This window comes from Orbicella franksi, chromosome 3 (assembly GCF_964199315.1).
Source record: "Orbicella franksi chromosome 3, jaOrbFran1.1, whole genome shotgun sequence".
In the NCBI taxonomy this organism is placed as follows: domain Eukaryota; kingdom Metazoa; phylum Cnidaria; class Anthozoa; order Scleractinia; family Merulinidae; genus Orbicella; species Orbicella franksi.
The window spans coordinates 29,332,035-29,355,293 of record NC_138147.1 but is presented as its reverse complement, the minus strand read 5'-3'; the positions used below and the strand labels follow the sequence as shown (position 1 = coordinate 29,355,293).

Here is a 23,259-nt window from a genome sequence, read left to right as displayed (position 1 = left end):
CGCCGATTGTAGCCTATGAGCGGTTTAGCTTTAGCTCTAAGATTGGTGAGGAAAGAGACGGAAACCAGGAACAGTGGCGAGCGTTGAAACGGACTCGCGGCTTTGCTGCACGCTTCCTTTCGTTTGTGTTCTTTCTCGCGGATTTTCCAGCAAACGTGAGACTGCTCGCAGTCTAGCCATGAATGAATTATGAGTCAGGGGCTTCAGTCAGTCTGTTGAATGAAAAAAGGTTTTGTGACAGGAAAGACCAACTTGAAGCCTTTTGCACTGAGGGACCTCAAGGATCTCTGCATGCGGGAAAACGTGACGGTCGCACGGAATGACATTGCTTGAAATTAATCAGCTAAAATGTACCATCTCCCATCTTTTATACAGCAAAACAACTAACTAAAGTCGTTTTAATTGAAATTAATTAAGCGAGCCTGTCTTCAAGACACTAAGATCAGTTGCAACTAGTAGAGTTTGTCTGTCTTTGTTTGTTTGTTTTCTTTTTCAGTCGCTGCATGAACGTTTATATAACAGGAATCAAGAGATACTTAGTCACAATTATTTTACTGTTAACTGAAGAATTCAAGTCTTTGTAACATAAGTAAAGAACACTATTTTTACTGCTTACGGAAGCTTATTTAATACAATATGCAGGTACTATCGATAAGTAAATTGAACAAGAGGCAGAGGTTTTTAATGAAAATAATTCCCGACACATCCTTCCTTTGTTGGCCTCTTTATTTCATGTGTCCGCCATTCCGTGTTTCATCGGAGAAATGACTTCCCCGAGAGCCATTAACCTTTGATCGTGATGATTAAAATTCAGCTCGATTATACTGAATCCAGCTTAGTAAAGAGGCAAACAGAACACAGACCACACTGTAGCAGGGCTCACTGATAAGCTGGCTACGATTTTCGAAGACATTTTTGGACACGGAAAGATTGAACGTACTCAAAAATGACCCTCAAACACATTTGTATACCTTTGAACCGCTTATAATTATCAACTCGACACTTCCGTTGAGTATCAGAATAAACAGGACATATCTTTAAGATACCTGGTATCACTTTCAGCAATCCGTCATTGATGTCCTTAGGTACATGTTTTTCTACAGAGGGTAGTACTAATGGTTTGAAAAGTTCTCATATCACAATACAACATTTTATATCGGCACAGATTTCTTCCGACTCTGGGCAGCAGTTAATAAGTAATTGTTATCAAACAAACACGGGGGCCACACTTGGAGATATCAGCCCGATATCAGCTGTTGGCTGATGAAGAAGGGCTAAGCCCCTTCAGTCACGAACTATTGACGCTCAATTGAAAACGATTTTTTTAACCTTGTATTTACGTCTGTATGAAGGCTAAATTAATTAAGCTTGAAAATGATAGGATTAAACATAGCCACAAAAGGGCTATATTTAATAACACTGCTGTGCATGCTATGTTGGCACGGGACGGAATTTTGGATTCATTGATGGATTTTTGTTTAATGATATTGGCAAATTGTCGGTGTTTTCCTGTTTCATTTGGCCAATCAAAAGCCAAGAGCTCAGTGACTCAGGTGGGGAGATTGAACGTGGTTGTTGAAAGCTTTACACAAAATTATTTCACTTTTGCCATCAGTTGTGAAAAAAGATGCCTGAAATTAATACAAAACTTTATAGAGTAACAAAGATATGTCCCACTGCAGCACTATAACTAACAACAACAACAACAAAAAATAACAATTTTATTAAAGCTATATCTACGTTTACTACAGGTGTAATTTTTATATTGCATTGAGTACCCAGTGAGCAAGATAGTGAACACCGACCAAATCACTCCAAGTTGTACATTCATTTTTTATAATCCATCAAATATTTTCGCTCGAGCGCGATTGGTTTAAACGTGTCACGTGACAGCTAAAACTGTATCCGAGTGATATTCCCCAATTTTCAAAACCGCGCGTGTTACGAAAAATATTTGAAAATTAGTAAACACAATAGGCTCTACTATTTGTCCTTGGACATGATCTGTTCCCCAAAGCTCACAGTTTTCCTCGAGCTACGCTCTTGGAAAACCGCTCGCTTCTTGGAACAGATAATGTCCGCGGACAAATATCCTAGCATATTTTCGCGCCAAATAGAGGCAATATTGTTCAGATATTCGAACTATACTTCGTCAAACATTGACAGGAACGATTATGATTTTCCAAACTTGATGATTGTTCTCTCTAAGTAAATTGACTGTGAAAAGTGAAGTGATCCAAAAGCATCTCAAAATGAAAAACTGTTTATCATTAATAGTTGTATTCAACGATATTGCTTCTCACTTTTGTGGTGGGACCGAACGCAAACTAGTCAAGAAGAGTTCACCAAGCTGTTAGTGCGCAAGTTGGGGTAAAACGAACAAACACGATCACCGGCTTTCATAAAAAAAAAACAACAACAACAACAAAAAAAAACAGATATAAATCCATTACGCGGGTGATAGTATTGATGAGATTGCATGACAGTCAGAGGTCAAACGAGAGCGCGATCGCGAGTTTCTGTCTCACGGACCGCGGACCAATCTGTTTCCGTCAGATGTTGAGATCTGTTTGGCCAGTAAAAATATTTGTTCTCAAACTGAGAGGTAATATTTCCATCGAGGCCGTCTTCAACTGGAGAACAATCAATCAACTTCATATTACCCTCTCTCCCCCGAAGGGGGGTACTCTATAAAACCCTTTTTGTATACTCCTTTCACTTACCCACTTAAGAACTCTGGAGCATTTTCTAAACCCTTGAGATGAAGTCAATGGTTCATCTCAAGGGGGAAGGTTATGCCAGGTTCGTTGTTTTCATGGCAAGCAAAGTCGATCTGACTACTTTAGTACAAATATTTCAACTCTCAAACAAGGATGATCATAATGCGTGACGGAATAAAATCTAACAAATCTTGCTTTGACGTCAGGACTAAGCGCATGCTTCACAATACTATTTTGATCTGTGTTTCCTGCGAACACCTGCAAATGAAAAAGAAGTAAATTACGCCCTTATTAACTAAAATCCACCGAAAATAGCCCTTATCAGTGTTATGACGTTTCTTTCTTAGCTCCGTCGTGTTATCGATGTTTTTTTTATTCTCGTCACCACAGTGACAGAAATAATGCCCGTAAAATATGCTGGCTCAGATGATAAACTCGGGCCTTAAAGAAAAGTTGAGCCAATAAAATAGCCGTTTGACCAGTTTATTTGTCAGTTATGATTAAATTGTCCTATTTGATCCCGACTTTCTTGTTCAAGTCAGTAATACTTTCATTTGCCTTTTGTCTCTACAATATGCAAAAAACGTATCAGTAGAAGTTTTGAACACACTGAACACCCTGCACGAAAACTTTGTCTCCCTAGAAGGAACTCACTACGTATGCGCGCCTTCCATTGTTCTTGCCCCAGTTGTTTAAAGACTGAATAACGCTATCCACCGGATAAATCGCTATCCAGTGGGTAAGTGTTAGCAAAACAAAGCACGCTATCCACTGGATAGTGATGCATCCGGTGGATAGCGTTATCCACCTTTCGAACAACCCGGGCCTGGCTTCTGACTGTGATAATGAAACTAAGAAAGTAAATAAGAAGTACGTATCGCAAATATGATTATCGTTCTTACTTCTTAACATAACGTGTAATTATTTTAGATTGTATTTTATGATCTGACTTAAACTTTTTAAAATCTTAAAATTTTTATTCATAGTTTGTAATACAGTCAAACTGTATATAGCGGCCCTGTGTTAAGCGGCCACCCTCTTTCAAGCGGCCAGTTTTCAATTTCCCGATTTTTCGCTCACACAAAAGCTGTACTTGTTACCTGTATTGGCGGCCAACTCTATTAAGCGGCCGCTGCCACCCTGTAGCAGTCCTATGTTTGTATTTCTTTGTTATTTTCACCTGTATTAAGCGGCCACCCTGAACGTAACAACTATGAAATTGAACGTAACAACTATGAAATGTTGGAATGAGATGTTTTGTTGTGAGCTGTAAGTCATAGAAATACAGTACTGTGTACCATAGAAGAGCAGAGGACAATTTATTGCACAGTACTTTTACACAATGTTACTAATTATACCGTTAACTTACAAGTTAGCACTGAACCTTGTTGAAAGTATTGATCGCTTGAAAGAGTGTTGATTGTCTTATTGTTTCCTAGCATGACGTGCATGTTTTTGTATGATACGCCATAAGAATTGACATTAAACCACGCCCAGTGAATATTTTCGGTGATCCTGCAGCGGCCACCTGTATAAAGCGGTCGGTTCCTCAAGTCCCGAGGGTGGCCGTTGCATACAGGTTCCACTCTGTTTACTTTTAAATTCAATTTTGATTTATGTGGAATACCTGTGAATTAGCTGGTGTGTCAGTTCATTATGGAATGTCATACCTGAATAGCTAAGCGTATGACAGAATAAACTTGTATTGTATTGTATTGTATTGTATCGTATTGTATTCAAGAGATTATCAAGGTAAGAGAGTGAATCCCCCATATAAGCCTTCTACCCAAGGTAATCCCTCTTAAATTATTTTTAGACATGGTGCGCAGTTCTTCCGAGGATGTTACTCGCGATATGCGTGGACAGCCAAGCGACTTTCTCGAAACTACCTGACACGAAATGGCGAGAACGTCATTTTGTATGTTTTGGTTTCGTTTTATAACAGAGATGTTTTCTGCACTCTCAGGCGCCCTTTTGTTCGGCCGAGCTTTGATTTGTGCTCGTTTTGTTCATTATTTTGCCGTTTGTTCGGTTTTAGGGAGTTTAATTAAGCAACCTTCAACGACAACGGCAACGAGTACAATGACTGTGTGAACATGCGTTATAATATATATATTTTTTTGCTGTTGTTTACAAAAGGTCACAAAACAACAACATGAAATAGTCACATTCTGCATATTTGAGAGAACGTGAACTATACGACGGCCAATTTTTAAAATTTCTTTCTCGAATTTTGAAGCTGTCTTACATATTCTGTTTGGGATATTTCTGACAGTATAGACAAACTGAATGAATCTAAATTCTCGCGAGATTTGTAGGTTGAATCTTAATTCGTTTTTTAATCGACGCTGTCTTTGGCGTTATTGCCGTTGCTGCTTAAACTACTTTTTGCTACCTGGGCAGCGAGCGTTTACCTGCACTTTCGACCATCTGTTTGTTCGGTTGCCTAGCTTGTGTTTGGGCGTTTGTTTGCTTTGCACTCGTTTGTCTAAACATTTCTCTGCCGTTCATTCAGTTGTTATTGTTTTGAACGGGGGACATCCGTCTCTTATTTAAACTCCTATTAAAGTTTCGAAATGTATTAAAACATACCGAGAGCCGAAGCTCCTTTGCTTGTAGTCAAAATATCAAAGAAGACATCTCCACAGCATTGGAGGTTTTCCTTTGCTTTGAAACGAAACGAAACGAAACATAAACAGATCCTCTACGAAAACATCCACGCAACGCGCGAGTAATATCCGCGGAAGAGCTGGGTACAATGTCTAAAAATGACTTAAAAGGGATTAACGAGGAATAAAACACAAATAGCGGTGATAAACATATTAAACTTACGCATTTTAATAACTTGACGTTTCGTATGCTACGCAACATACATTTTCAAAAGTGGAATAAAGACCGTTACAATTTTTGAAAACTATATATGAAATGTAAATAAGGGGTCTGGTCAGTTACCTTGTTCGTATACTTCAGCAGATTTCGACAAACCAACACACTGTTAAGGACTCTTTTAGCTTTACAGACTGGGCAAAAAAACACAAACATGACAATGGAATAATGTGCTCCTTTGATGTCTGCTCACTATTTACAAATGTGCCACTTGATGGAACAATACAGATTCGTCTTGAAAAACTGTATTCTCTACCCGATCCTCCGACATTACCTCGTGATGCCCTGCATAAATTATTAGAATTTGCCACTAAGAAAAGCCATTTTCTCTTCGATGACCAATACTACGACCAAATAGATGGAGTAGCCATGGGTTCACCGTTAGGCCCAGTTTTGGCGAACATTTTCATGTGTCACTTTGAAGAAAGATGGGTCACGAAAGGTCAAATTCGTCCGTCACTCTGATATAGGCACGTTGATGACACTTTCACCATGTTTGACAGCAAAGACACTGCTAATGAGTTCCTGCGATATTTAAACAGTCGTCACGAGAGTATCAAATTTACTATTGATTTTGAACAAGACAATGAAATTCCTTTTTTAGACATCCTCATCAAACGCTGCCCAAACAACACTTTTACCACATCCATCTACCGGAAAAAGACGTTTACTGGCCTTTATACTAAATGGGATTCCTTCACTCCACGCAAGTACAAAATAAATCTCATTCGTACACTTACTTATCGCTGTTACCGAATTTGCTCCTCCGCTTTCCTGCTTAAATCTGCCCTTGATGACCTTCGCAAACTCCTGCTTCAAAATGGCTACCCACTAGGTATTATCACTTACAACATTAACGACGTCCTAAACAGAAACAGTAACAAGCCAAGCAGCCCCGTCCCTACGGTTCCGAAGAAAGATGTTATCATCTTATTACCTTACTTAGGTGTACAAAGTGACCAAGTCTCTAAGCGTCTGAAATCATGTGTATACAATTTCTGTTCATTTGTCAATCTTAAGATAATTTTTCAAAGCACCCGCCGAATCAAATCTTTCTTTCAATACAAGGACCGTCTAAATCGTTCACAGAAATCTAAGGTCATTTATAAAGCTGCTTGCTGGGACTGCAGTGACTTTTACATAGGCAAAACAAAACGACGGCTTCATGATAGGAAAACGGAACATTTCAAGGCTCTCACTAAGAATGACCCCACATCAGCCATTGCCGACCATATAAAAGCCACAGGTCACAACATCAAGTGGGATCATTTTGATATTCTAGCTTCTGGTAAAACAGATTATCATTGTAAAATTAAAGAAACTTTGCTCATCCAAGAACTTAAGCCGGCTCTTAATGTAAACGTTAGCAGTGAGAAGCTGATACTTTATTAATAAGCTTAGGCTTTTATTGTTTTACTGTTAAGAAACAGATGTTTCTTAATCTCGTTTCCAGACCCCTTATTTACATTTCATATATAGTTTTCAAAAATTGTAACGGTCTTTATTCCACTTTTGAAAATGTATGTTGCGTAGCATACGAAACGTCAAGTTATTAAAATGCGTAAGTTTAATATGTTTATCACCGCTATTTGTGTTTTATTCCTCGTTAAACTACGATGGCCCAAGAACAAAAGCCTTTATGATAAAAGGGATTACCTCGGATATAAGGCCTTTATGGGGGATTCACTCTCTTACCTTGATAATCTCTTGATTTTATTGTACTGTACTGCACTGCACTGCACTGTCCTGTAGTGTAGTGTAGTGTAGTGTAGTGTAGTGTAGTGTAGTGTAGTGTAGTGTAGTGTAGTGTAGTGTAGTGTAGTGTAGTGTAGTGTAGTGTAGTGTAGTGTAGTGTAGTGTACGTAGTGTAGTGTAGTGTAGTGTAGCGTAGTGTAGTGTAGTGTATTGCGAAAGTTAACTGAAAAGATAAAGCCTACAACTTCCCTTTCTTTCGTACACTGTTTTCACATGGAAATTCACTGGCATGGCAGAAGTTTTAGTTTTAACTTTGCTATGATTCGTTAAATGGGCTTCTTCTTGGTGTAAAAGGCACAGGGCACGTCACAAAAGAAAACTGCCTCACTCTTCATTGTTTTCCTCATTTTTTTTGCTTCTCGTTTTTTTTCTCCGTTTTGTTGCGTCAGCTGTGTCTTCTACACCAATTAAAAGCCTGTAAGTGTATGTTTTATAGTTTATATTCTTTTCCAAACTTGCCTCATTTTTACACTCCAGCTAGCTGTTACACTATTTCTAGCTCTCGTTACTATTTTCTCTGTCAGTAATATATTGCGTACATATATACACCCTTTATAAACAAGGACTACAGGGCTTGTATGGCTTAAGTGCAACACATTTGTCCTGTTTAACCAGATAACTTTATGATTTTTCTAATATACAGACCTCCACTTCTAGACAAGAGTATATTATCTTAGTCACCTTTTCAATATTGTTTTCCTTGTAGCTGTTCCATGTTACTCCATCTGTAGAAAGGTGCACTTTGTAGCTGGTGGTCCAGTGAGAGCCTGTCCTTTGTCCTTGTGTTGCTACTGCACAAACAGGGTGCACTGCACCCATGTCAACTTGAAGGTAGTCCGTTCTGTCTGTTGATGTCTTTGTACACCACCCTCCATTTGACCTGTTCTCATTCAGTCGGCCATAGTATGGATAATGATTTCCGCTATAAGATGTGCTTGCCGTCATTTTAACATCTGGTATTTTGTTCCTGTCTTCTACACCAACAGGTCCACATACTGAGCAACAAATAATAATAATAATAATAATAATAATAATAATAATAATAATAATAATAATTATGGGTTGTTCGAAAGCCGGTTAGCGCGCTAACCCAGAATTAAAAGTTAAAAGAAGTAATGCATTTTTTCTGTATAGGAGTATCTTTCATTGCTTATGTATAGTTTAAGACGAATCAAACTTAAAATCGTCCAAAGTCGCAATGTTTTTTTTTTTTGCTAATTTTGCTTAAGTCGCCTAAAGTCGCCTTAAATCGCCCAAAGTCGCCTTAAGGTTACGGCGACTTAAGGTCCCAGAGTAGGCCTGATCGTCACATCGAAGATAGGTTATACGATTAAAAAAATGTTGAAAACAATCATTTAAAGTATACATGGAATGTACAAGACTTACCCCCTTGATTGCAACCGTCGACAGGAAACTCACAAATATACCCAGACCTGACTCGTGATGCACAATGCAAGTCATTATACTTTCCATAATCTCTCTGATAATCCTTGTACATAACTGCACAATTCCCATCTCCACCCGGCTCATATTTTGCCCAAGGAAGATCTATCGGATATGTGTCGTTGTTACTTAACCATCTCCACTGTCCAGACCGATCATCTCTTCTCAAACCGATAAAATATTGGTTAGCTATTGCCAACTTTAAAATAGTGTTTTTCAAGAAGATCCACTCTGCGTTACTTTCAATAGACACAAGATCTTGTCCAGTCTGCTTGCACAATTGCCTGCTTTTCTCCCAACTAAGACGGAGAGAATTCGCGTGAATCGTGTAAAAGGAACAGCCACCTTTGAACCATTTAAAGGTTTCACCTATATAACAGAAAATTACGAACAAAGAAGAAAACTAGTCAAGCATTCTTATCGGGGGAGAAGTACTCCCTATACGTTTTTCAGACTTCAGCTGCAGGTATATTAAAGGTTAAGGGGTTCACAAGTTGAAGTATCTGAAAGGGTAGAGGAATCTTTCTTTTAGGTATTCAAAAGGGAATTTAATTAAAATATTTCGAAGAGACGCACCTTACGACAGTATCATTTAATTTATCAAGCACTACCTCATTAACTTCATTTCAAGGGTTTGAAAAAGAGATGCAATGTTCTCACGAAGGTAAGGGAACGGAGTACCTTTGTGAATAGCCGCTACATAAAAGGCGTACCTTATGGTATATAAGGGGTAAGGAGTTGGACCTCGGGGCGGAGCCTCCCTGCATAAAACTTTGCAGAGTAACCACCCCCCCCTTCTTTCTGGATATAAGACATTCAATTAACCGTGGTAAACTTATTCATGTTTTCATTTGCCTAATTTCCTGATCAACGACGGGAAAACTCGACACCTTATGATTTCAAGGACATTAATTTAATATATAACGATTATACACTACGCTGACGTATGGCAAAGTAGGGTAACGGATTAAATCTTTTTTGTTTTGCAAGAAATAATAGTACCTTCAAATAATAATAACAATAACAATAATAATAATAATAATAATAATAATAATAATAACTTTTTTATTTTAATAACAATAATAATAATAATAATAATAAATACTTAATAAAATACTCGATGCTTACTTCCGAAATCCCGTCGATGAAAGTTTTAGAAAGCTCGTCGCTGAACCCCAATATTATGGCTTGTATATAAGAAACAACGCCAGATCAAACAGTTTTCTCACAATAATAAAACGAGAAAAAGCGTTTCGTTTCTAAGAAGATCACACAACGCGGATGAAGCAAACCACGGGGCCAGTTCGATAAAATGTTCGTGCGACCGAACCAAGACCGAGGAGGTCGTCAGGGTTAAAAAAAAAACTGAAATAATACAATAAAATGTTTAAAAAAAAAAGACAAAATCCTTTGTGAGTATGGCGACAATTCCTCATACATGTTTGGGCACAGGATAAGCAGGAACTCTGTTAAATCAATAAACAATACACTTTTTAATTACTAAATGTCCGAATTATATATTATACACCAATTAATTAAGTCAGGTGACATATAAACAATGGGATATAATTTTTTCGGATTCATCAGTGTCGCTGGATTTTTCACAAGATATACATTTGAATTTGTAAGCGTTTACACTTTAAAGGTATTCTGATTTTTCCGCTACTGTTTGCACACATTGATAATCCCAGCTAGACATTTATGCGAGAAACTCAATTATTCACCGAAGTGGAGTTAAATATCCACCACTTTCACCGACACTGAGGCGAATAATTGTTTTAGTATATACTAAACAAGCTGAATAGCTAGCGGACCAAAGAGTAACTTTATTTGTTTAAGAATAACTTTATTTGAAACAGAAAGCCATTTTTTTTCCCTTCAGATGCTTTAGAAAGATCGACAGTAAGTAGAAACGCTCATTTTTTGGCCTTTTTGGGTCATCCAGTCTTAATTCGTTGAAATATATGTCTGGATTTATGAAAACAGTGTTAATGAAATCGAGCGGTTTTTTATTTTTTTTATTATTATTTCATTTTTTTTTCTTTTTGCTTTCCCTATGGCAGAAGCTTGTAAATCTTACCTAGCATAAAATGTAGAGGACTTCTTGCTGCATGTTTCATTTATTTATCTGTTTTTTTTTCATTATTTATCGCAACCTTCCCCCCCCGCCCCCCTTCCCTTTTCAACTCGTGTTGAGCTTAGCGCAGGCTACACTCGTGTGAGGCTACAGTTCGCGCGGTGACTCCGAGAAGGAGCCAACCGATCAGCGTTCTCTAACTGCTGCCTGAAGGAAGTCTGCCTGAGGACATCATTAAGTCCAATGAAGGTGCAAGTCTAACGATTGCCTAGCAAGCGTCGTCCATTGTCGTTCATGGAGCGGTCGAACGAGGCGTCATTTAGTCCCGTAATAGTAGGCTGTTTGCACTGTGGTGATAATGTTGTGCTTGCTTTAGACGGCAAAGAGCTTTATCCACATCAATTTAGGGCTTAGACGTGCAATGGACTAAAGATTTCTAACTGCTGTTCGCGTTATTTGCTCTGAACTTTGACGTGGCTAAAGACTTTGAAATCGGGATATGCCATTCCCCCGCTCGATAAAATTCAAGTACATCTGGGACATTGCTATTTGCGAACCAAACGTGGCTACGAACGGAGTGAAGAACATTGGGTCAAGCGTTGATCGTGAGTAGAATATCCTTGTTTTATCAATTTTAGGCGTTCTCGGCCTAGCTAACTATCAGAACTGTCTGTGATTCGCTAGCGCGGAAGGAATTTATTTGCGTGGCTTCAGGGCGATAATTGACATAACGACAACATGTCGAGTGTTCGCTTAATGCTAACTATGGCCTAGTTTGTTTAAAGTTCAATCGATTCTCGATGTAGGAAGTTCTTGTTCAGTCCATTTAGGACGATGCAGGCCTTTAGAAAGCTATAGTTCAGCCACAGTTCAGCCACAGTTCAGCCACAGAAAAGAATATCCCGGGCCTGTTACTTTTTATTGACTTTGAAAAGGCATTTGATTCTCTCGAATGGTCCTTCATACATGGAACATTAAGATCCTACGGTTTTGGTGCTTCGCTAATTAACTGGGTGAAAACCCTGTATAGTCATACTGAAAGCTGTATTCTGAATAATGGATGGGCAAGTAATTTTTTTGAAATTCAAAGAGGTGTTAGGCAAGGCTGCCCGCTCTCACCTTATTTATTTATCCTATCGGCAGAGGTGCTGGCCACGGCAATTAGGAAAAATACTAATATAAAGGGAATCTCTGTAAATAATGTGGAAATTAAGTTAAGTCAGTATGCCGATGACACAACACTTATATTAGACGGGTCACGTGAATCTCTCCTTTCATCCCTTGCAATGCTTGACGATTTCAGCAGAGTCTCTGGCCTCAGACTCAATGATAAGAAAACGGAAGCTCTATGGATTGGCGGAAGTATTGGAAGTGATAAAATTCTGTTATCAGGAAAAGAGCTTAAATGGCCAAAAGACAAAGTAAAATCCCTAGGTCTATGGATTTCAACAGATCCCGAACTATCTGCCTCTTTAAACTACAATGAGAAACTTGAAAAAGTGAAAGAAATCCTGAGATGCTGGAAATACCGCCGACTCACATTGTTAGGGAAAATCACTGTTATCAAATCACTAGTGGTCTCCCAATTGGTTTATCTACTCTCGCCTCTTCGCTCAAACTACAGGGTTTTAAAAGAAATAAATGATTTACTCTACACTTTTCTATGGAATGGTAAAGGCGACAAGATAAAACGGAAGGTAATGATCAATGATTTCGGTGGTGGTGGCCTAAAAATGATTGATATTAGTTCCTTCAATAAATCTCTCAAAACCACATGGATTAAAAAATATTTAGATAACAACAATAAGGGAAAACGGAAAATCTTTTTTGATATAACCCTAAAAAAATATGGCTGTCAAAACTTTTTTTCCTACAACCTCAACGTTGGAGACACCTTATCGACAATAACAACTTCGGATGCCTTTTTAAAAGAACTATTAGGAATCTGGGCGGAAGTTAACTTTGAACCTGAAATAACATCGAAAGATCACTTTCTGGATCAACAACTTTGGCATAACTCCCTGATAAAGATAGCCAACAAAACAGTTTTTTTTTTAAAATTGGTTCACCAAGGGAATAACTCGGGTGAAACATCTTTTAGGACCGGACAACAACTTTCTCTCGTTAAATGATTTCCGCTGTAAGTATGAAATAGACCCTCGCCCTCTCAGCTTCTACGGATTAATATCGGCTGTAAAGTCTCTTCGGACTGATTCTAATTTTCAAGATTTACAGAACACCGACCACGAATATGAGCCACTTACAACAAGAATTTTGCAGGTCAAAAAAGCAACTACAATAATATATAAAAAACTGATTACTAACAAGAGTTTAACCCCAGAGTCAAGTCAAAAGAAGTGGCTAGAGGATTGTGGCCTACCAATAAATGACAACATAAATTGGAATGCTGCCTATCTTTTAGCTAAAAAATGCACAAAGAGCACTAAGCTGATAGAGTTTCAGTTTAAATTCTTACATAGACGTGTACCAACCAATAACTTTTTATTTAGAATAGGTCTGCAGGACGATGAAAAGTGCAGTTTTTGTCACACCTCCTCTGAGTCAATAATTTATCTTTTTTGGTCATGCCGTCAAACATCTCACTTTTGGAATAAACTTACTGAATGGCTGAAAAACTTAAATTTACTTCCTAGAGATTATGCTTTGACAAATATTGCTGCTTTGGGTCTGGGGCCAGATATCTCTCAATTTGCGCTTCTTATAAATTACTGCTTTCTCTTAGCACGATATCACATATGGCTCGCTAAAACAAAAAATGATCATCCAAATCTTACGCTTTTCATATGCACACTAAAATTACAATATGAGATAGAAACAAAAAGTGGAGACACGAAGAAATGGAAACCTCTTACAGGATACAAGAGGATTTAATTAATATTTTAGATTATATTTTCTGTAGGGTTATCTATGGTCTTTTTTTTTATGTTTCTGTACTACAACCTCAAGCTGTAATGATAACTAGCTATTTTTCTTCTCAGTTTTTTTTTTTTCTTTGCCCCTTGTCGTCACTGTATTTCTTAATTGTGTAAGTCGTGTAACTGTATTTGTTAGTAATGTAAGTCGTTTAGTTATGGTAATTTAAATAGTGTAAATAATTAGAGCAATATAATGTAAATAGAAAAAAAAAAAAAAAAAAAAAAAATATAGTTCAGCTCTCCGCCGCGGTTTTGATATTCGTGCGTTCGTGTTGATTTAGACTCCAATTTCATGCTAAAAGCAGTCTTAATTAAATTGTACAATTCATGATTCAACGAAAAGACGGTGAATTTAGTCTTCCTGGCCTCTAAAGGCATACAGTAGAGTTACTTGCTATTATTTGAGCTACGATAAACCTTGTGGAAAGATGGCTGTAGGACAGAATTGTATCAAGATTATCAGTGACAAGTCAAATTCTGTGGTTATGTTTTGCGAATCCAGACAGATGGACAACTTTTGGTTTAAAAAGATAATAAATATGTAAAACTATATAAAACGTTTCGGTCTCTCGACCTTCGTCAGTTGCAAAAAAGTGCGTAAACAACTTACATCTTAAATACGATTTTCACAACAATGAATGATAAGCAGGTTACCTAACAGATGGAGAGAAAACAAAAAGTTGTACAAAAACGCAAATCAGCTACAGCAAGTTAGACTGGAAACAATTAAACTAGTAACAAAAGTTATTTAATTGTCATAGCGCAACAGGTTTCCCAATAAGGGCCTCTGAATCATCACATATATCGGTATAACTAGGGTATCTAAAAGATAGTAATGCTGCGGCACATTCTGTTGAGAGTGACATATTTAACGCCGTGATTCATTTATCTGCGCGTTCCAAGACTTACATTAACTGTTATTTCTCAAAGTAGTGTCAAATCGTGGTGTCACTTAAAATCTGTCGTTGTATACATCAACTTCATGCATGATGACGCATCGATGGCGAGGTGTGACAAACGATCGAGACAAAAAAGCACGTTGTGATCTGAAGTATGTTTGGGCATAAAACGATACACATCAGCCTCCCCTTTACCAGATCGCGAAAATCGAAAGATGTAGAAATTGTAGGAGCAGAAATCTAACTTATAAATTCTGTAGTGGCACGCATTAAATATCTCTAGAACTCGACAGAAGAACACAGACTGTGTCGAGAACGTGTCCACCGCGATGTGTGAAAATGCTCAAGCTTTAGCTTAAAGTCATGTTTCGATGAAAAGGAATAGGTTGCAGCATTTATGAAATCAGCGTGTTCCACGGTTTTCGTTTGTTTTAATTATTCTACAGGCTTTAGTAACGACGATTTCTCTTCGTTTAAGAATTCGGCGAAGGAGGCGAGACTACTAAGAAATGACATACTAAGATTAAGATGTCACAATTAATCGTCCAGATTTACAAACTTTCACATACTGCATAGCAAGAGTTGTGAAAGTCAAGCAGATCTCCTTCACATCGCTTTACAGGTAAATCAGAGCAAACTTTCTCAGTGGAATCTACGCGAAAAAGGACGACGGCTCGACGAGTATGACATCCTCGTGTTGTTCGTGGCGCAATGCACTCCAGTAAAAGTGGCGCAGTGCAGTCTGGTTAACTGCAATGCATTCTGGTAAAGAGTGATGAATTCGAGAATTCGTACTCCCTTCTATATATTCTTCTTAAATCCTGATTATGTTGCTGCTCGCTCGCTACGCTCGCTCCGCAGCAATGACAAAATCCCCAAGAAGGGCCGTTAAACACTAACTAATAATTCTCCAACTGAGAGCCTTTGAATAGCCCAGCTAACATATATAAATACAACAGAATCCCCAAAGGGGCCCCAATTATGTAGTGCGTACACAACAACTGGTTAAAAAAATTCGGAGTGCAAAATGCACCGCTAAAATTAAGTATAGTGGATACGATTTTTTGAATGGAATTCTTGTCTTTTGTTTAGCCCAAAAGGTAAAAGGGAAAATAACTGCGCACTCTAGTATGCTTCTTTCGTGTATAGTAAATTTTCAGTGTTTTCGGACATGCTGGTTTGGATTTGGTCAATACATTGAAATGTGAAGTCCAATAGTACGTGTGGAGTTCGGTTGAAGTGTATGGCGACATCGCAAGTCTTTTTGTTTGTTTTCATGAAGGATTTAACTTTAAATTCCGTTGTGGTCGAGCCGACATACTGAAGATTGCATTTCTTGCAATGAACAAAATAGGTCACATTCGATGAATTACACGAGAGTACAGTTTCTGCCGAACAAAATACGTTTTATCAGTTTGTGTGCTAGAAAAAGTTTGGGATTGACAAAGAAGTTCTTATAAAGATCGCATCTGGTATTATCACAAGTGAAACACCCCGCTGTTGGCCCTGCAATTGACGGAGACGAGGTCTGTCTACACTTTTCTTTGAGGTTCTCAGACCTGCGAAACGATGAAATGATAGAATTCGGTGGAAAAAGCTCCTTAAATTTTGGGGACGAGAGCAAAAGATGAAGATGCTTTTCAATTAACCCACTAATAGAAGGTAAATTAGGATTATACGTAAGAACAAAAGGAAAAATCTTTTTGGAATCCCTGACTTTGGCTTTAAGTAAGTCATTTCTTGGAATACTCGCTGCTCTAGAAAATCCACGTGAGACCAATTCTGCTGGATATCCCTGGTCAACTAGGTAGCCCTTGTACTCCTCCAGCCTTTTGTTAAGAAAATTGTCCTCAGAACAATTTCTGCGTAGTCTCAAGGCGACTCCAAATGTGGTCGCTTTGAAAACATGCTTGAGATGGGATAAAAAGAGGGACATGTAGGGTAGGAATTGCCTAGGTTATACACATTACGATCATTTCACATTAACTTTACTTGTGTACATAGCCACTTAATGCTTGCAAATGCTTACAGAGTTTAGCTATCTAGGTAGGCTATTGAAATTTTTAACAGAAATTATTTCAGGGAAAAGACTTAAGGAACAATAGAACTTCTGAATTTTTACCAGATACATTTAAGATTCAAGTTTGTATGAAAGAGTACTCAATAAAGTTTGTTTTCGTAACAATAATAACAATAATAACAATAATAGCAATAATAACAATAATAACAATGATAACAATAATAACAATAATAACAATAATAAAGCTCTCCAGTTGGAATCATCCCAATCCCAATGATCTGTAGATAAAAATATAATAGAATCGAAGGATTGGAAAAATGTGTTACGTTACTTTGTGTTCTGCATGAAGGACCCCATAAAGTAACCGTTTCGGCCATTTCTATTTTCTACGATCATAGAAATGAACAATTCCATGAGTTCTGTGCTTAGACAGTTTAGACAGTAGAAAATGCTATAGTAATAAAACTAGCGAGTTACTCCGGTTACACTAACATGAAGCAGCTGGGAGTATTGTTTCTTTTCTCTAGATGGGATTCTAGTGAATTGCTAGAAGCGTCAGCATTTTTATTTGATAGATTTAGCGTTGAAAATTCAACACATATTCATACCTCTAGGTGGAGAAAGCAAAATTTGCGGGCAAAGGAATACGTTAATGAAAGATGAATAGGTAAAATCCTACCTTCTGTTGTAACAGTCAGTTTCATAACAGAAAACGCTTTAAACACTACAGCCGATGCCGCCATACAAGTATATATCCCGGAGTCCTCCTCTTTAGCGTTCCAGATTTGAAGTGTTCCATCCGCACCCACTTTTGATCTTCCTAAAGGTAGCTCGCCGTTTTCTTTCATCCAAGTGACTGTCGGCTGAGGGCTTCCAGATGCCTGACAAGGGACTGAAATATTATAGCTTTTTCCATTTCTCAGTTCTCTAGGCGGACTCACTGTAAACTGTGGCAGTTCCACAACACTTAGGTGTGTAACAGCCGAGTCATAACCTAACATATTTGTCGCTTTACATTTGTACAACCCAGAGTCTTTCTTTTGAGCATTTGTTATTGACAGCTGTCCGTCTTTTAAAAAAGCTCTGGCTTGGACCAGCTCTCCGTGCACTTTAGACCACGTGATTACCGCTGGAGGATAGCTAGTCACGTGACAAGTTGGTAAAGTAAAGTCCTTGTTCTTTTCGACGTAGGATGGTCCAAACGAGAGAGAAACTTTTGGCTTACCTGGAAGAAAATAATAATAAAAATAAATAAATAAATAAATAAAATACAACAATTATCTTGTGTAACAACACACCCAATAGGGACATGTTTAATGGTACTATATCAATAGCAAAGCTTTTTGCATTCGACGTGAAAATTCGTTGTCGTTCAGTCTAAATACCCACAAGAAAAAGCTGCAAATAAAAAAAAAAAAAAACATTCTTGAACGTCTTAATACCGGCCTAAGAAGACAGAAAACGCGAGGAAATAACAATCTCATAATCACTGCCTAGACGTCTCAAATATTTCTCAGTTTATTTTGTCAAACCCATGTCCCCTTTTCTGAAGACTGTTTTGCACCAAGTTCGCATGAGCGTAATAACTAACAGAATGCACAGAATACTCAGAGTGCGTTTAGAAATACAACATTGATTAAGGTCATTCCACTGTAATAGAACCTGCACTGAGATTTTCGTGAAACTTTGCCTATTGATTGTTTATATTATAGGAACTTACCTTTTGAAATAAAAATGAGGGGTCCCCAAGTCCGTTTGGGAGCAACAGCATCATTTTTATACCCAATAAATCCTTTTCATAGCACTATGATTGTAGTCACGATTGCTTGTTAAATTCACGTTTCCGACAATTGTTTTTTGTTCTACACTGAGAATTGGTCCATATTTGTTTTACACAGAGAAATTTATTACTCAATTCAAAACAACAGAAAAAAAATGATAGGTCACCATACTCGTTTGCGAGAAAATGACGATTTACCTCTATGCCGAAGTCCAGCCTTAAAGAAAAAGCCGCCATTTTTTAATGCGCGTGCGCTAATCACGCGTGAAATTATGCGCAGTAGGGATGCGCAATGCAATACTGGGGAATGACCTTTAACTACTCCATAGCGTGTTTATAGGTGAAGCACCTGCGGCTCTTTCATACTTGACAAATAAACCTTGTACTGCGTACAACTTCAGAAGGAGCAACAACATAATTGTGCCGCGTTTTAACTTGGAGTTTCTAAAAAACCCTATTAGCTATAGAGGCGCTATTCTTTGGAAGCTGTCTCGACCCATTTCGCAAAGAATTCGAAGGACTCTTATTTCAAGGGACTTAATTTTAGCGCGCAGTCGGTCCAGTCGCTGCCCAAGAAGACCTTGGGCAAAATCTTTAAAATTTTGGCACTACCAAGATTTTAAATGTTTTTAACTATTTTATGTTTAAACGCTGTAGTCAATTTACTTAGAGGTAACTAATTTGAATTCATTTTAACTTTGTACCTTTTTATAATCTTACTGTATATTTTAGAGTTTTTATTATAGCGAGAGTATTTTGTAAGTAATGTTATCCCTATTTTAGATCTATTTTCGTTTGTAATTAATTCTACTCGACCCCACAAGCTTTGAGCTTGAAATCTTATCGTGTTTAAATAAAGGATATGTATGTATGTATGTATGTATGTATGTATGTATGTATGTATGTATGTATGTATGTATGTATGTATGTATGAAACAGAAATACGAACCTTAATTGCTTGTGCGTAAAAACTCCAGTTCTATTTATTTGTTCAAACGTTAAGGCTCAATCAAAATAGAAAATGGACGGATTGAAATGACCCATCTCGGTTTCTCAAATTACAAGAAGAACAACACAAATGTTATTTCTCACGAATGAAATTGCAGAGAAGACTAGCAGAAATAAATATTTTGTCGACAGCCTAACTGGCACTAAGCTTGCGTGCAATGTAAATGAGCATGGAAACATTAGCCTAACTAATATTAGCCCAGGTGCTTACTCGAGGTTTCTTTGTCACAAGTAACATGTAATGTCAGAGTTGTAGTTCCAAATCTAACCGTTGGCAGCCTAACCGGCACCAAGTCTATGTGCTAACTTTGGGATGTAGGTCAGGATTGACCAATAATGGCAGCTTTGTTCTAAATTTTCCCGTCATTTTGAAAGCAATAGATATATGAAAATTGCACGATAGTGTAAGAGAATGATTGTCTTCCGTATAAACTTTGTAAAGGTTGGTTCTCGCCAGGCTCTACATAAATTAATATTTTTCCTAAAGCAATGTGTGCTACATCGCGTGTAGTTAAGAAAAAAATTATTATGTATTATGATTTCAACTTACTTTGTACAACAAGGCTCGCAGCGTTTTCATCCTTTCCCAGAATATTGCGCGCCATGCATTTGTATTCCCCAGCATCCTCTAAGCGAACGTCATCAATCTGCATCAGGCCATCTGACGTCAACTTGATCCTGTTACTAGGTAACGATCCATCAACCCTAACCCAAGATAGCTGGGGAGCGGGATTTCCACTAGCAGAGCAAAACAGAGCAGCAGTGTTGCTTTCGTTAACAGTCAGTTGCGAAGCCGGAGAAATTGTCACTTTTGGTGCAGAAATTGATTCTCCGGGTTCACCTTTAATCCCTGGGATACCCGGTGGCCCGATATCTCCTTTAATTCCTTTTTCTCCTCTTATGCCCGGTGGTCCCATAATTCCTTGCTTTCCACCTGGACCCGGCGGTCCCATGATTCCTTGGGGACCTTTTCTTCCTCTCCTTCCCGGAGGTCCCGGCAGTCCTCGCGGGCAAACATTAAGGCTTCCACTCTTCTGACAGATCTTTTTGAAACTCGAGGTGACAACGTCTTCAAAAACTTCTTTCATGTTAGCTGAATTATTAAACTTTGCATTGTTGGCAATGCTACGTGTGATTCTATGGAGCTTTGTTTCACTGTTTGCCTCTTTCTGTTCAGAATGAAGAGGTGAAGTTTCTAAACAGGAATCAGAGAGATAATCAGAGATATCTCAGTACATCAGTTAGAGTCGACTGACTGAAAATACAAAAGATCTGTTTCTGCCGTTAGGCCGTTTCATTGAGTAGAATACAGCTCTCACATGGAAGCTAGTAAATTATCAGTTAGGAGGGTCTGTCTGTCTGTCTGTGTGATAAATGAAAGAGATTTGTGACATGAAAGACCAACTTGAAGCCGTTTTAACGAGGCATGTCTACACGAGGTCAAACGTGACCATCACAGGGGATCGCATTACTTGCATGAAATCAACTAAAATTCACCATCTTTCTTTATTTATAAAGCGAACGATGAACTAATTTAAGGTAGTTAAATTAAAGGAACCCGTTGTCAAGACACTGAGAGCAACTGGAAGTTGTAGAATGTGTTTTTAGCTTTCGTTTTCCAAACGTAACACGAACGGTGATTTAAAAGGGACCAAGAGATATTTGGGATATTTGGTTACAATTCTTTCACTGAAAGAATTCAAGTGTTAAACCGAGTCATTTATCTGATCACGGACGCTAAGCAGATACGATCGATGAGTGAATTACAGAAGAGGAAGAGGTTTTACGTTTAATTTATTGCCGACACACCAATACCTTACCTTTATTCCAAGTGTCCGCCATTCCGTGTTTCATCTGAGAAATGACTTCCTCCACAGCCATCAACCTTTGATCGAGATCATTAAACTTCCGCTCGATTCTAATGAAACTAGCGTAGTAAAGAAGCAAACAAACCACAGACAACACTGTGCCAGGGCTCACTGATAAACCACAGCTTCTCGACGACATTTTTGGACACAGAATGGTCAAAACAGATCTAACGTGCTCAAAAACGACCTGTAAATTAAGACACCGCTGTAACTTAGCACCGCTCATAACTTGACCCTTCCTTTGAGTATCAACAGGAAATTCCTTAAAAATCTTAGTATCACTTTCACGAATTCCTCACTGGGTTAGAGACGGAGTGGGAGGAATGTTTCAAGTCTTTTTTTTAAAAAAGTATTGACTTTGACTCGAGCGGCATGCGTTGGGGATTTCGGTCCGAGTACCTGGGAAGGAGACTAATGTATTACACGAGTGAAAATATTTTTAGAAAATTTCGCAATCACGGACTGGAAAGGCACCATAAACTTCAAGCGCCTAATTCTGACCGAGAACCGAATGGGTGCTAAGTCAGTTCTCAGTTATTTTATTATTCTTTTAATTTTTAGGAAGCAAAGGAATGTTGTGGAAGTTAAAGTTTGTCTAGAAAGGTAAACCTTACTGTTTGTTATCCAATCCTTGGAAAATAGAGGCAATTGAGCACTCTGATTGGCTAGTTTTAGTCACTCGTATTGTAGCCGTGCTACAGTTTAACATTCCTGAGTGCTTAACTTCCTGTTTTCAAGCACTCACGAATTCAACGTCGCTTCGACCGAGAGGAGCCCGGTAACCAGATCGTGACCGAAACAATGTCACCGTCGCACTCGAATTTGCACTTTACATTTGTTTTGAGAGGAGAATATTGACAACTTTTTGCAGATCCATTTATTTCATGGCGTCGACAAAATTATTTAGTAGGTCCACATACGTCGGTTTCCCAGATAAACCCGAAAACATCACGGAGCTATTTGAATGCATCGATTTCCCTCCCCTTCTCTTTATTTTTTCTAGCTTTGTTCAATAATTCCTTTTCGCCCCTGCCCCATGTTTATTCAGGTAGTTCATAAAAGTTAAAATAGATTTTTTAGTTCTCCTCAGGTTTGGACACCCGTTTTTCGTGTGGCTATAAATTGACGTTTTGCTTAACATTTTGCTGCAGTTTGGGCATTCACGTTTTGGCGGTTTTTCTGTTTCTAACATTTTACAATGGTATTTTTATTGTGCGTGAAGTGTGTGGCATTGCGTAAACGTTTTACCACAAGCTTCACAAGGATAATCCTTAAAGGACCAAACGCTTGGTGATTTGTTTGTTGTCACCCCGTCAATACCGATTGATCTTCCTTCTTTTTCTGCGAAAAAAAGGTTGTTTAGCAAGCTCATACATTTCGCTTACTTGTATGTTGTATTTCTTTAAAGGGAAATTTTCCGGTGCGCGAAGAGCCAAATGTGCCTACTCTCCTTACTGTAACACGTGTCCCGCAGTCATAATTTTGCTGATATTCACCCGTGATCTAACTCCTGTAACGCTATCAAAATTTGGTGGTGTTCATTTACCTCATCACCTACTACTCGACATTTTTTTGTTGCTGTAATCAAGTGCCACCTCCCCATGTTGAGCTCCCTAAAGGGAAGAAACTCAGATGCCACCTTAACAAAGAAGTCATATACGTATTCTCGGTATTGGCGTGGAACAAGCTTTGAACTGAGGCTAATGCGGCGAGTCTTTTCAAATACAAATGACAATAAATATATTTGTAGTGATACTCCCTGCGTGAGGCACTATTTAAGCTAGTTTCAGTTCAATACCGAGAATACTAATTTGGTCTATTTGACTCGACTCGCCAATTATTTATTTATATTCATTTTAAACCTACT

At 38.2% G+C, this 23,259-nt stretch overlaps 2 protein-coding genes across 2 annotated transcripts in view; both read right to left on the bottom strand.

Annotated features, from left to right (window-relative positions):
* LOC145481889 (lactadherin-like) overlaps window positions 1-23,259 on the bottom strand; it is a 490,145-nt gene that overhangs the window by 10,617 nt on the left and 456,269 nt on the right. The gene's annotated exons all lie outside the window — the stretch shown is intronic.
* LOC145481844 (uncharacterized) lies at window positions 995-22,540 on the bottom strand. Its single transcript, XM_081460398.1, has 6 exons — window positions 21,345-22,540; window positions 20,075-20,719; window positions 17,416-17,961; window positions 8,748-9,173; window positions 8,043-8,356; window positions 995-2,978 (listed from the first exon to the last, which is right to left on the bottom strand). Exons 1-6 carry the CDS (start codon window positions 21,616-21,618, stop codon window positions 2,838-2,840), a joined length of 2,346 nt encoding a protein of 781 aa, XP_081316524.1. The 5' UTR covers window positions 21,619-22,540; the 3' UTR covers window positions 995-2,837.

Bases quoted from the DNA above. Each gene is read 5' to 3' on its own strand.
- LOC145481844 (XM_081460398.1), bottom strand. From the start codon at position 21,618: ATGAGCGGTGCTAAGTTACAGCGGTGTCTTAATTTACAGGTCGTTTTT. The intron at 20,720-21,344 runs GTAAGGTATTGG...ATTCCTGTTTAG, and splicing joins GGCGGACACTTGGAATAAAG to AAACTTCACCTCTTCATTCT. The intron at 8,357-8,747 runs GTAAGTCTTGTA...TTTGTTGCTCAG, and splicing joins CGACGGTTGCAATCAAGGGG to TATGTGGACCTGTTGGTGTA.